General features: G+C 54.3%; 1 protein-coding gene and 1 long non-coding RNA gene across 2 annotated transcripts in view; one reads left to right on the plus strand and one right to left on the minus strand.

The window, feature by feature from the left end:
• Positions 1 to 8,000: 8,000 nt before the first annotated feature.
• LOC139020742 (uncharacterized) lies at positions 8,001 to 9,715 on the minus strand. Its single transcript, XR_011473351.1, has 3 exons — positions 9,342 to 9,715; positions 8,228 to 8,354; positions 8,001 to 8,086 (listed from the first exon to the last, which is right to left on the minus strand). It is a non-coding gene; the product is annotated as an uncharacterized lncRNA (long non-coding RNA).
• Positions 9,058 to 13,891, plus strand: part of EEIG1 (estrogen-induced osteoclastogenesis regulator 1) — a 35,505-nt gene continuing 30,671 nt past the window's right edge. The window contains exon 1 of the mRNA XM_070430590.1: positions 9,058 to 10,024. Coding sequence (XP_070286691.1) covers positions 9,879 to 10,024 — 146 coding nt within the window. The 5' untranslated portion in view covers positions 9,058 to 9,878. The remainder of the gene's footprint in view (positions 10,025 to 13,891) is intronic.

A 13,891-nucleotide genomic window follows, 5' to 3' on the forward strand; every position in this document is an offset into this window, starting at 1 on the left:
GGCACTATTCTAAGCACTTTGCAAATGTCAACTCATGCACTATGCATAACATCACTGGGAAGTAAGTGGTATATTCCCATTGTAGAGATCTGGAAACCGAGGTCACACAGTCAAGAAGGGGCAGCGTCAGAATTTGAATGTTGAGCGATGTTTATTGAAGGAATAAAGGAAGGAAAAGCTGAGGTGCAGGGTCTTGGGTCTCTAGGGCCCTTAGCAACCCCCACCCTCACTCCCCCCGTGGTTCCACAAGTGAAAAGTGGGGACTGAAACTGGGAGGATGGGACCCAGGCCAAATAGGACATGAAAATTCAGGGTTCCCAGCTCACAGCCCCATGATTCCAGGCAGTCAGGAGTGTGGGATGTGTCCGAAAGCCCAAGTGTTAGGTTCCCTACTGTCACTGAAAAGAAGTTCATCATGAGTTGAGTAGAAGGGACAGGTTACAACACAGAGTGTGATATTAATAGTCAACGTTTATGGCGTTCCGGTAGCTCGCCGTGATCGTATAGTGATTAATAGTCAACGTTTGATAGGCACTTCCCATGTGCCAGGTAATTTACAAAGCTCTTTATATACATTACCACCTCATGGAATCCTCAAAATATGGCCAGCCCTGTGGCTGGGTGGCTCAGTTGGTTGGAAAGTCATCCCATACACCAAAAAGGTTGTGGGTTTGATTCCCGGTCAGGGCACATACCTGTTGGGGCACATGTAGGAGGCAACCAATCGATGTGTTTCTCTCACATCGATATTTCTCTCTGTCTTTCCCTCTCTTTTCCACTCTCTCTGAAACTCAATGGAAAAATGTCCTCAGGTGAGGATTAAAAAAAAAAAAAGTTTGGCCACTAAACCCATTTTACAGCTGTAAAACTGAGGCTCAGAGACTCCAAGCAGCTGGCTCCAGGTCACAGAGCTAACAGGTAGGTGGGGAAGGCTAAGACTCACATGCCGGTTTGATTGCCCTGTCCCAGCTGCTCCCCCTGGCCCCCACATTGTCCCCGATGCCTCACCACTGATGATTTTCATGTTTGAAAATAATAGCTGTTGCTGACAGTAACAGGAGGGACTGTGACTAAGAACTCAGAAAATCAGCAGAGCTCAGCAAGGGCTAAAGGGCTGTGTGTGTGCCAGTACCTGGGAGGACAGGAGGTGAGCTGGGAACATGTCAGGAAACATGGCCCTGACCACTGGGTGAAAGGTGTCGGACTCCTGCCCGCTTATGTAAGCTCCGTGTCCACCTGCTGACTCCTGGCCCACTGGGTGTGTATGTGTGTGTTGGGTGGGGGGCAGGGTGGGGTCCGAGAAGGTCCAGAAGGCCGAGTCTAGCTCGGAAGGTCTCCTAGCACATGGTCAGGCTGCCTGAGAAAGGCCTGAGCCAGCCCTTCCCTCCAGCCCAGGCGGGGGCTGGTGGCCACAGGGGCACTTCCGGGAAATGGGCCGCCCCCTCAGGAAGGCGTCCTTCAGGAAGCCCCCTCCACGGTTTTGGTCTGACTTTGCACAGAAGGAATTCCACTGGACTCCGCTTCCTCAGTGGCTCTGTGCCATATTCTCTTCTCTCACAATGTGTGTAACTGGGCAAGGCTGTCATTACCTCCACTTTATGGGTGAAGACACTGAAGGTGAAAGAAGAACTTGCTTGAAGCAAGAGGGCCAGGGAGCAGCAGGGCTGGGAGTTGAACCCAAGTCATTTTAGGCAGAAGGAAGGCCCTGCGAACCTACGTGCTCGTGAAGTTATCTGGAGACCCAGGGGCAGGCCGAGAAGGGAAAGTGGAAGGGGGTAAATTCCTGAGTCTTACCAGGAGGCAAAGGTCAGGTAGGGAGCTGGCCTGGAATAATTACACCATCCGCTCTCTGTACCTTCCATGGCTCCCCATTACCTTTAGGATAAAGCACAACATCCTTAACATGGCCTGCAAGGCCCTCCTGTGGGAGGGGCCTGCCTGCCTTTAGCCTTGCCCTCGCCTCCTGCAGATCCTGGGCTCTGCATTCTCTCAGTTCAGACTTCCCCTCCGACTCCCCTCTCTCCTGGCTGACTTCTACCCACTCATCAGGCTTGGGCTCACATGCCTGTTCCTCGGGCTAGCCTGCCCTGACCACACACACCCGGTCAGGCCCCTCTGTGTTCCCCCTCATCCCTGAACCACAGCCCCAGGCCCAAGGCAGATGGTGTGAAAAACATCTGTCAGTCAAAAAGGAATGAATGGCCCTAGCCGGTTTGGCTCAGTGGATAGAGCGTCGGCCTGCGGACTGAAGGGTCCCAGGTTCGATTCCGGTCAAGGGCATGTACCTTGGTTGCAGGCACATCCCCAGTAGGGGGCGTGCAGGAGGCAGCTGATCGATGTTTCTCTCATCGATGTTTCTGACTCTCTATCCCTTTCCCTTCCTCTCTGTGAAAAATCAATAAAATATATTTATAACAAAAAAGGAATGAATGATGTGAACGAATGAAGTGCTTGGCAGACCTTGGAAGGCTGTGGTAGGAAGCAGACACAGGGCTGAGCTGCGGGCCATAGTAATGACAGTCCTGCCAGGGTAGGGCCAGGTCTCAGAGCCAGAACACTGAAGTTTGGACTTTGTTCTGTCAGCAATTTGGAGTCCTGAGATGAAAGCATGTGGGAGCCGAAGCCCTGCTTTAAGAGGGTAAAGCTGGCCTGAAAGCCATGGCGGGAGACAGGCTGCTCTGGGGAAAGCCGCCCGAGGGTCTCTGGACAGGACGGAAATGCAGTAAACGCACCTGAAATCGTCTGATTTTGCACGGCATCGGGTTGGGCATTGGGCCTCGGCCTTCACACACTCACTAATCAAATGTGCTCAATAGCCCCAGGGGGCAGGGACTGCTGTGGGCCCTGCTGGACAGATGGGGAACTGAGGTCAGAGAGGTTGAGTGATCTGGCCCAAGTTACAGAGGGACTCTCCATTTAAATGGAATTTAAAACTCAGTTCCTCACCCACATTTTGTTTTGTTAATCCTCACCAGAGGGTATTTTTTTCATTGATCTTTACAGAGTGGAGGGGGGAAGGGAGAGAAAGAGAGAGAGAGAGAGAGAGAGAGAGAGAGATGAGAGAGACACACATGGGTTGTTGCCTCCCACAATGCACTCCTCGCACATGCCCCTGAAACCCAAGTAGTGTCCTTGACCAGATATCAAACCTGGGGCCCTTTGGTCTGCGGGCCGATGCTCTAACCACTGAGAAAACCCGGCCAGGGCGCTAGCCACATTTTGAGTGCTCACTACCCACATGGCTAGCAGTTACCACTGGGCAGTGCAGCTATGGGACGTGTCCATCACGTGGAAAGTTCCATGAATAGTGCTGCTCTAGACCACGGAGGTGGACAGGACCTCAGAGACCATTTGATTCAACGCTCTTCTTCAACAGGCGAAGAAAGAGAGGTCAGGAACTGGATCAAAGTGACACGGTGAGTCAGTGACAGGGTGGAGCTCAAAACCCAGGCTCCTGACTCCCAATCTAGCGCTCACTTCACGGAAGTAGGCGGACTCCTGTGAGCTGGGGCTTGATCAGGGGCTTCTGTGAGGCAAAAGGACACCATAAGCGAAGTCCAGAGACAACTAAGTGGAAGAAATGCTTTAATATCGGTGACAGAGGGTGATATTCACAATACGTGTGTAATAAGCTACTACAAACATATAACAAAAATAAATGAGTACTTCAGTGTAAAATATGGGCAAAGGCCTGGCCAGTGTGGCTCAGTTGGTTGGAGCACAGTTCCATGTACTGAAAGGTCATGGGTTCAATTCCCACTTAGAGCACTTACCTAGGTTGCGGGACTGATCATTGTTTCTCTCTCTCTTTACATTTTGTTTTGTTTTGTTGTTTCTCTCTCTTTCTCTCTTTCCTTTTCTCTCTCTCCCTAAAATCAATGGAAGCATGTCCTTGGGTGAGAATTTAAAACAATTAAAAAAAATATGGACAAAGGGTAGGGCCAGGCAATTTACAGAATAAATTCAAACTGCCAAAACTATGGCAAGGTGCTGTAATGCCAGTGTAAGACATGCAAGCACAGCAGCATAGCTTTTTTGCTTTTTTTCTTTTTCATCAAACAGATTGGAAAAGATGGAGACAGTGGGGGAGCAGGCACTGTCTTTATACAGTTGGTGGGAGTGTAACTGGGTCTGACCTCTGTGGAAGGCAGTTTGGCAGCATCATTCAACAGTAAATATGCAAATACCCTTTGACTCAGTAACCCCTGGGTGGAAACCCCGGGCCGCCTGACTCCGGATCCCGTGTTCTGAACCGTGACTACCCTCTGTGATGGTCAGGCTTGGGTTGCAAAGGGCAGAGTTGGCTGATCAATGGGGAGACTTGTGGGCTTGGCCGTGGGAGGCTGAAGCAGGACAGATCACCATGGGCGACTTCTTTGGAGCCTTTATCTCCTTGTGTGACTGGCTCAGATATTCCTGAGGAGCCCAGCACAAATCAACAGCTCCTTGGTCAGCCGCTGGGGTGGCCCGGCTGCCATTCCAGTTCTGCAAATAACTGGAGCCCCGTCACCGGTGAATCAGCACTGACCGCCCTTGGCAAGCAGGGCCGGGAAGGCAGCGTGGCGTGGCGCTCTGCGCTGGGTGTCAGGTGACTGAGAAAGCGGGCCAGCTGGGTAGCTGTCTTCAGGACGATTTGGATGTGACATTCTCCACCCCTACCTCAGTTTCCCCTTTCTCTGTTTCTTTCCCATTCCCTTCCTTTCTTTCCTTTTTTCTCCTTCTCTCCTCCTGCCCTCCCTCCCTCTCTTCCAAGGAGTGCCAAATATGCACCAGATATTGTGACAAAAAAACAGAAGGCCAGGCACCCTCATTTTCTCTGCACACAGATCGTTGGCAGCTTGGGGGCACAGAGGAGGGAGTAAACATGTGCCTGATGTGGAGGGAACGGGGTGGAAGAGGGTGCTTGAGCTGAAGGTTGACACTTAGTCAGTGTCACCGGGCAGGCAGGGGAACAAGGACAGGACCTTTGGGCAGGGCTGCAGGAGCCCAAGGGAAGCAAGCAGGGAGGGGCTGAGCTGCTGCTTACCAAGGGGCCTGAATGCGAGACTAATATACTTGGATTTTATCCAGAGGGTGATGGAGAAGCATCGGCTTTTGTTTATCATATCCATCTATCTAACATGTTATTACATTATAAATACAATTCATCATACTATAAAAACCAAACAATACCCAAGAATTTTTTTTTTTAAATATATTTTATTGAATTTTTACAGAGAGGAAGGGAGAGAGATAGAGAGTTAGAAACATCGATGAGAGAGAAACATCAATCAACTGCCTCCTGCACATCTCCCACTGGGGATGTGCCGGCAACCCGGGTACATGCCCTTGACCGGAATCGAACCTGGGACCCTTGAGTCCGCAGGCCGACGCTCTATCCACTGAGCCAAACCGGTTTCGGCAATACCCAAGAATTTTTATTAAAATAGAGTAAAAATTGCCCTCTAGTCCTGGCACGTGTGGCTCAGTGGATAGATCATCAGCCAGCACACTGAAAGGTCAAGGGGTTTTGATTCCCAGTTAAGCACATGTCCCTGGGTTGCAGGTTCAATCCCCGGTCAGAGCAGAAGGCAATTGATAGATATTACTCTCTCACATCAATCTCTCTCTCTCCCTTCCCCTTCTCTCAAATCAATAAGCATGTCCTCAGGTAAGGATTAAAAAACACACAAAAACAACCCTGGGCCAAAACCGGTTTGGCTCAGTGGATAGAGCGTCGGCCTGCGGACTGAAGGGTCCCGGGTTCGATTCCGGTCAAGGGCATGTACCTGGGGTTGCGGGCACATCCCCAGTGGGGGATGTGCGGGAGGCAGCTGATCGATGTTTCTCTCTCATCTATGTTTCTAACTCTCTATCTCTCTCCCTTCCTCTCTGTAAAAAATCAATAAAATATATTTAAAAAAAAAAAACAAAAAAAAACAACCCTGGGAATATTCAAAAGTCTAATTGAGTAACTGTTATCATTGCACAGCATGTGCTGAGCTCCTCCTCTGAAATGTGTGCCCTTTCTCTTCCCATCGCCCTGGCTCCACTCTGGTCTGAGCCACGAGTCTCCCGTTGGGATGCTTGTGATACCCTCCTTACCTGGCCGCCTGCTTCTGTTCATGTCCCTGACAATCAACCCATTCTCCAAAGAGCATCCAGAGGGAACTTATAAAAAGGTATTTTGGATCTTGTCACTAGCTTGCTTACATCCTCCAATGGTGTCCCCTCGGGCTCAGAATAAATTCTAAACTCCTAGGCCCACAGGGCCCATGTGAGCGGGCTCCTGCCAGACCTCATGCCTCTTTCCTCCCTCTACTCCCCTCAGTCACACTGAATCCCCCCAAACATGCCAGCTTCTGCCTCAGCCCCTGGAGCTTCCTGTGTTGGGTCCCCTTTATTAGTTAAGTCTGGGTTGAGATAACATCTCATAGAGACCTTCCTTGACCATCCCATGTCCATCAGGACCCTCAACCCAATCACCCTCTCTAACACTTCCCTGGGGCTCCTTCTCTAGACCAGTTGTCTGATTATCTTTTGAGGCACTGGTCTCCTTGTATGTCTGATCAGGGTCTCAGGGAGGGAGGACAGGCTATTCTTGGGAATTGGGGTAGGAGGGGGGTGGTTGGAGAAGTATGGAGGTGCTAGCCTGGAGTCCCTGATGACCACTCCTTCAGATCCTTACGTCCCTCCAGCCTAAGCCGCTTACAGTCTCTTGAAGCCCTTCATGTTTTCTGGAAAGGTTGGTATTCAGTACAGTGGAGCTAGGACTCTAGTCCAAGCTTGTTTCACCCCGGATGAAGCATCCTATTCTGATATCACACTCTCTCCCTACCCCAGGCATCATCTGGGAAATGAAGGAAGGGAAACTTCCTGGGTTCCCAGCCCTGAGGTTGCAAAGAGATGAATACCCACCAGTGCTAAGTCTGGCAGCCAGGCCCCCACCCTGCTTCCTGTTAGAGTGGCCCAGGGTTACTCATGGTCACAGCTGAGAAGCCAGCCAGGTCTTGGGACATCGCTGGCTGGCTCCCTCTTCTGAAATCCCTTCCTGGGGTCAGGTAGCCATAGGCTCTTGCCCCGTGGAGCAGGCCTGGCCAGGATTAATGAGAACATACCCCATGTAAAGTCTCCAGACCTCAACTTCCTTGGCTGTAAATGGGGGTACATAAATGGGAGCTGCTAATATCATTATTCTTCTATCTGGTGTTCTCTAAATTATGGGATAAACTGGAGAGAAATACAGGGTGGGGCAAAAGTAGGTTTACAGTTGGGAGTATGCAAATCAGTTTATTCTTATATTATTATTTATTATTGTACTATTGTCCATATAAACAACTGTAAACCTACTTTGCCTCACCCTGTACAGGTTGACAACCATTTTTCTGGTTGGGAAGCAGGAAGAAACCAGAAATCTGAGTTCTCGAGTTACATGTATGGACCTAACTCATCTCCAAATCTATTCCATTTGTCTCTCAAATTCCCCTCAGACCCACCCTCTCGTTTCCTCCCAGGGCTGAGGTTCCACCATCATCATCTTTTGCCTGGATCACAACAGGCCCTTCACCTGTTTCCCACCTTCTCCCCTCCATTCCACCTGCAGTCAGAGTGAGCTCTTTACAACAAAAAAATCTGTCTGGGTCACTCTCCTGCTCAAAATGTGCGAATGACTCCTTTCCTTACTGTGGTCTACAAGACTCAAGATCCAGCCACTACAGACTTCCCAGCCCCATCTCTTTTAAAATATATTTTTATTGATTTCAGAGATGAAGGGAGAGAGAGAGAGAGAGAGAGAGAGAGAGAGAGAAACATCAATGATGAGAGAGAGTCATGGATCGGCTTCCTCCTGTACGCCCCCTACTGGGGATCCAGCCCACAACCCGGTCCTGTGCCCTGACCTGGAATCCAACCGGGACTTCCTGGTTCCTAGGTCCACACTCAACCACTGAGCCAGCCCCATCACTTGCCTAACTGCTCTCCCGCCCCCTACTGCCAAAATGCTGCCAGATGGAGGTACTCACAGCTTTCTGGGGGCACTGTTCTCTCTGGCCGCTGGGCCTCTGGAGGCTCCCTCCGCCTGGACCCTGTCTAAGCCAGCGCATGCATCCTGTGGGTGGCTTGGATTATTTTCTGTCGGAAGCCTTCTGAGTCCCCATCCCCACCACCCTGCCTCCACTGAGCACCCCCAGTTCCCTGTAGGTCCCCTATTACAATCCTCATCCGCCAGATTTGTCGCTGTCTGCTTCACCTGTTCTTGCGCTTGGAGAGGTTGGAGAGCGCAGGCCCACCAGACTCGCTGCATTTGAGGACCGAATGAATGAACTACATATGTCCAAGGCCTGGGAGGTTCAAGGCTCCGGAAGCGGTCTCTGCACCTAGGGCAGTTAATCTAGTTAGTTTCTTATCTAGTCAATGACAAAAGGCTTTAGGAAGCAGTTTGGGATGGAAGAAGCTGGGTCTATCACAGGTTGGTGGCGAACAGCTCCAAATCGATCCCTCCGCGAAGCATTTGCAGACACTTGTCTCCCCAGAGCTGAGAACTAGAGATAAAGACGCTGTAAGACCTGCTTGGTCTAGTCCCCCCACCTCTCTGGTGTGTTTTCTTGGGGGGTTGGGGGGAGAAATGGGACTTGCTACCTTCTGGGTCTAATTAAATGGTCAGCGAGCTCAGGTCGCGGGGGACACCAGAGGGCCATTCTAGCCGTGGTGTTCACATTGTTTCTTCTCTTCATTGTTTCTTTTTTTCTTCGCTCTTGCCCTCCTCCTTGCTAAGCCAGCCCGGGCTTCCCGCCCTGCGACCTCCCACTGCCTTCCCTCGGAGCCCTCTCTCTTTCACTCCGCTCCGCCCCGACCGAGGAGGCGAGCCCAGCCTCGCGGCGCACCAATCCAAGAGCCCCGTTCCGTCCCTGCCTCTCCAAGTCCCGCCCCACGACGCCAACCACCAATCACGCTCCGCGCCCGCTCCTCCGGACCACCCAATCGAGGACGAGCTAGGCCGCCGGCGCCCCGCCCCTCTCTCGCGGCCGCGGCTCCGCGGGCGGCGGTGCTGGGCCTCGGCATTCTCGCCGCGGCGCCGCGCAGCATTGGCTTTGGGTCGCGGCGTCGGGAGCGCGGGCGCCGGCGCTGCTGCTCGCAGGGTGCTGTGTAGAGGCGGCGCCGCCGGCCGGCCGGAAGGGCGCCTCAGCTCCGCCGGGGCCCGCGGTGCGGGACCCAGGACCGAGAGGAGGCGGCACCCTCCCTGCCTGGGGCCGGGCTCAGTGACGGCCCGGAGGGGTCGTGGCCGGACGTTTCCAGCCCGGAGTGTCCCCAGCGCGCCTCCCGGAGAGGCCCCCCAGAGCTCCCGGCCGCCTCCTCCGACTCACCTGCGCCGGCCGCCGGGCACCCAAGTGCGGGGGCGTGTGCAGCGAGGGCGCCTCCCCCGGCCGCCAGCGAGGCGGGGGCGGGTCCGCCCGCCGCCCTCGGCCTCACCGGTCCGCCTGCTGCCCTCAGTCTCACCGGTCCGCCCGCCACGCTCCGCCGCGCGACGTGAGCTATTCGGGGACCGCGGGTCGGGATGCTGCCGGCCAGCGCGGCCACTCGCGCGCCGCGCGCCACTCCTGTCCGTGCTTCTGGGGCCAGGTCCCGCTCTTCCCGCGCCGGTGCAGCCCCGGGCCCCTCCGAGCCCCTGCGAGCCCCAGCTCCCCGAGGGTGAAGCCAGCCGACCCGCCAACTGGACGGGTCGCTCCGACCGGGGCCCTCGGACTCCGCTCCCTGCCTGCTCGGCCGCCTCCGCCACCATCTGGGCGGGATCCGGCTCTGGTGTTTTGAGGAGGGGGTGTGGTGTCGGGAAAGGAATCCTGGGGATTTCTGGCTCTCCCCTTCTTTTGGCCTTCGGGGCTTCAGACTCAGGGAACTCGCTCATGGCTTTCTTGATGAAGAAGAAGAAGTTCAAGTTCCAAACCACGTTCACCCTGGAGGAGTTGACGGCGGTCCCCTTCGTGAACGGGGTCCTCTTCTGCAAGGTCCGACTGCTGGATGGCGGGGATTTTGTCAGTTTATCGTCCAGGTAAGGCGCTGGGGCAGTCTCGCCTGCAGGGGAGTGTGTGTGTGTGTGTGTGTGTGTGTGTGTGGGAGGGTGATAAGCGACATCTAGCCACTTGGCAAGTGTGGAAGCGCCCCTTGGGGCCCAGAGAGTCCTGAAGGTTATGTGTGTCTGGGACAAGTTTGCACAAGGCAGGTAGGGCTGCACGATCTGGGAGGTCTGGGCCCGAGGGATCTGACAGGGTGCCCGCACCCCTGTGCAGGGGGTCGATTTTTCAGCCCTCTCCTGGGGCCCTACATGCAGCCTGCTGGAGCTCCATTCTGCAGACCTGCACAGAGCCCAGAGGGTTTGTGCCATGAGAGGCCGAGATGGGGAGGATTGTTCCAGGCCGCCTTGCACCCAGATGGCCACTCAGGCTGTCTGTGAATCAGAGCCCGGGGCAGCCACAGTGTCCCAGGCACTCCGGGCTCTGGGAAGGCCAGACCCAGGTACACCCCGTCTGCCTGGAGGGAGGTGGCTGGATGGTGGCTTGCCCAGCCCCCTCTGAGTGACAGCCCTCGTCTAGCTGGAGCTGGGCTGCTTTGCATTGCAAATGCCCTTGTCAAGGAGGTTGCAGCCCTCTCTGAAAGAGGCTTGATCAACTTTGGTTTTGTGGTCCCCGTCCTGCAGGTCCAGCTGCCCAGCTCACTGACGAGGGCGACTGAGTTCCCCACCTGCACCCACTGACTGGGTCACGTAGTCCTGGCCGCCAGGGAGAGCGCCTTGGAGTTTGACCGAGAGGGGTTGGCGTCCTCGCGGTGTCACTTTCTGGGCCCAATACAGGTGGCTGTGCGTGTTGTGGAGATGTTTCAGGAGATAGAAGGCGGCGCAGGGCCTGGCCCAGTGCCTAGGACACGCTGGCTCCCTTCCCTGGTCTGTCCCTCTGCTCCTTGGGCCTCCTTGTGGACCCAGTTCGCTGGAGCTGCACCACCGTGTTCTGAGGTGGGGTGCTTGTTAACAGAGGGAGAAACTGAGGCCCAGAAAGAGGAAGTAAGTGGCTTGCCAGGGACTTGTCAGTAGGCAGTTGTCAGCTGAACTTGGCTTGTTTGGAGACCTGTTGGATGTATCTGGTGGTTGAATGTTCTGTTGGGAGGAGAGCCATGCAGCCTAACCCAGATTTAGGAATCTGTGGTGTGGACAGGGTGGGGTGCATTTGGGCCCACTCAGGCCTGGAGGTTATCCAGTCTACTGAGAGCTGCTTATCTGAGGAATTCAGACAAGAGCTGCTCTTTGTTGAGGGGTGGGTAGTGGGGATGGGGTGGTGGATATACGGTTGCTTAGGAAGCCTGTGATCCTGGGACCACCCACAGCCCAAGGCTTCAGGGAAGGGGCTGTGCTCAGAGCTGAGGCCTGGGGTTGGCCACTCACTGGCTGGGTGTCTTTGGGCGTTACCTACCCTCTGTCATTCCAGCAACCAGCAGTTATTGGTGCTGTGCTCTCCATTTTACTAACACCTTTCGCTTAGCTCTTTGACCACGCCGTGGGACAGGGTGGAGGTTGGGCTGGGGGTGGGACTGTAGGAGTATTATCCCCATTTTATTTATTGATTGATTTGAGAGAGAGAAACTTTGATGTGAGAGAGAAACATCAATTGTTTGCTACTCAAACGCTCCGCGACCAGGGATCCAACCGGAAACCTGGGGCGGGTATGTGCCCTGATCAGGAATCGAACCCACCACCATTTGGGGTACGGACGACGCTCCAACCAAGTGAGCCACCCAGCCAGGGCTGTTATCCTTGTTTTATAGAGATGGAAACTAATGCTCAGAGAGGGAGTGATTTGCTTGAGTTAATACAGCAGAGCCCAGATTCAAACTCAGGATGTGCTTTTAACCATTATCTGTTCTGCCTTTGAGCCTTAGTTTCCAGTTCTGTGAAATGGGAGAGGTCACACCCACCCCTAGAGTTGTGGGGGGGATGAATAATGTGTATGCCATGTCTGGCTCAGCAAATTGTTGCATCAGTTGTTTCTATGGCAGGGGGCCCATCCTTAGCTCCTCCCAGGTCTTAGGGGGACCAGCTAGAGTCAGCAGGAGGCCTGCGTGTGAGCTGGGGGTCTTGGATCCTCCTGAGGAATTGTGATTCAGTCCCAGGCTGAGGTCTCTCCTGGCCTCCTAGGCCCTGGGGCCACTGTCACCCTACCTGTCTGCCTTTCCATTGCTCTAAAACCTGCCCCCTCATCCGGAAAAATCTGGAAAGTTCCAGGTCTCAGCTCACAGCTGGTGGGTTTCACCTCTGCCTTCCCTTCTTCCCTCCTGGCAATGGGCCATGGATTCCCTGAACCAGGCCCAGCCCTAACAGCCTTTCCCAGCCCTCACTGTGGATGAAACCTGAGTGGGGCTGAGGAGGGAGGAGCAGACACTGAGCCCCCCAAAGCTGGACTCTGGGTGCCTGTTTGCTGCTGCGCAGGTGTGGCTGGAGGGAGCAGACATCAGTGTTGGGATCTGAGGCTGCTTAGAGCTTTGGATTTTGCTCAGGAGATAGGGGTTTCTGGTGTTTTGGTTTTTTTAACCCCTCCACTTCAGTCCCACCCACGCTGGTCTGCAAGCTGAGAGTTCCACCTCACAGCCTACCCCTCCAACGAACAGGCTCCAGTGTTTTGGAGTTGGGGTAGGGTTAGGGGTGATGAGTCTTGCTTAGACCCTGGACCCAGATCCGGCAGCATACTCGCCTCAACGCCAGGGACCCCTTACATAGCCCAGAGACTGGTGGCAGCCGCAAGGTGGTGTCTGAGAGAAGCGGGCTGGAGGCCCCACCCATGCAGCACCCGCCTTCCTAGTTGGAGTGTTTTCCTATGTGCTGGGTGCCATAGCAACAGCCGGGTACACAGCTCGAGCCTGACCCATTTTGAGCAGGTAGAACAGGTGGTTTGTCGCACTGTTCCCAGCGTCATCTTTCTGACGCCTCCTTACGAACCATAGCCCTCACAGCTACCATGTTCTGGGTGCCTGTGCTGTGCGCCAGGTGCTGTGCTGAGAGTCATAGGGCAGCTGCCAAGGTCCAGTTGCAGAGTTTGCAAATGGTAGGTCCACTAATCCTCTTGGCCATCCAGAGAGGCACCCAGGCCAGAGAGGTGAAGCCACATGCTGTAGGTCACTCGGCTGGTAATTAAATTGGGAAAATAACCCTTTTATCATTAGGGTTTAAACTGCCTTTGATTGTTCGTTTACCGTATGCCAGGCACCTGCTGAGCACATGCAGTGCATGATCTCCAAACCACCCCATGAGTTGATGAGGAAACTGGGGTCAGGAGGCCTAAAGTGATTGGCCCATGCCACTCAGCCAGGGAGCAGCAGAATTGTGATTTAAATTTGGGCTGATCCAGCTAGAAAGTCCTGCCTGGCCTTGGCGGCAGAGGACTGGAAGCAGCTCTGGCCCCATGTGATGTCCCCAGACCTTCGAAGAAGATTCTTTTCAGTGGGTTGGGGGTTATAGGAAAATCCAGATAGGGATCATTTTGAGGCACTGAGCTAGATCCTGTGAGATCTGAGGATAAGGGGCCCTGGGGACATAGATGGGGGTGGGATTGAAGTCACTGCCATGGATTTGGGGCCAGGCACAGACTGGCACCGTGGTATAGTGAGCATGTGCCAAGGACCCTGCCCGGAGGGAGGCCTTCTAAGCAGGTGCACCCAGATGGCATCTGGGAGGCTTTTCCAGGGGTTTCCAGGGGGTGGGGAATATGCACAGGTGCTAGCCAAGTCTGGTGAGTCTAGAAGCAGTGGGTTGGGCTGTGTTCCCCTCAGGGTGGGCTGGGAGCCAGTTCCCAGCCTCAAGCTCGTCTGTCCTTCAGGCAGGCAGAATCCCAGCCGTCTTGAGAGGTCTCTGTGTGCAGCTGGCACTGGTCCTGTG

Source organism: Myotis yumanensis, unplaced genomic scaffold, assembly GCF_028538775.1.
Source record: "Myotis yumanensis isolate MYYU_CA2020_CCGP unplaced genomic scaffold, mMyoYum1.0.hap1 SCAF_12, whole genome shotgun sequence".
Classification (NCBI taxonomy): Eukaryota; Metazoa; Chordata; class Mammalia; order Chiroptera; family Vespertilionidae; genus Myotis; species Myotis yumanensis.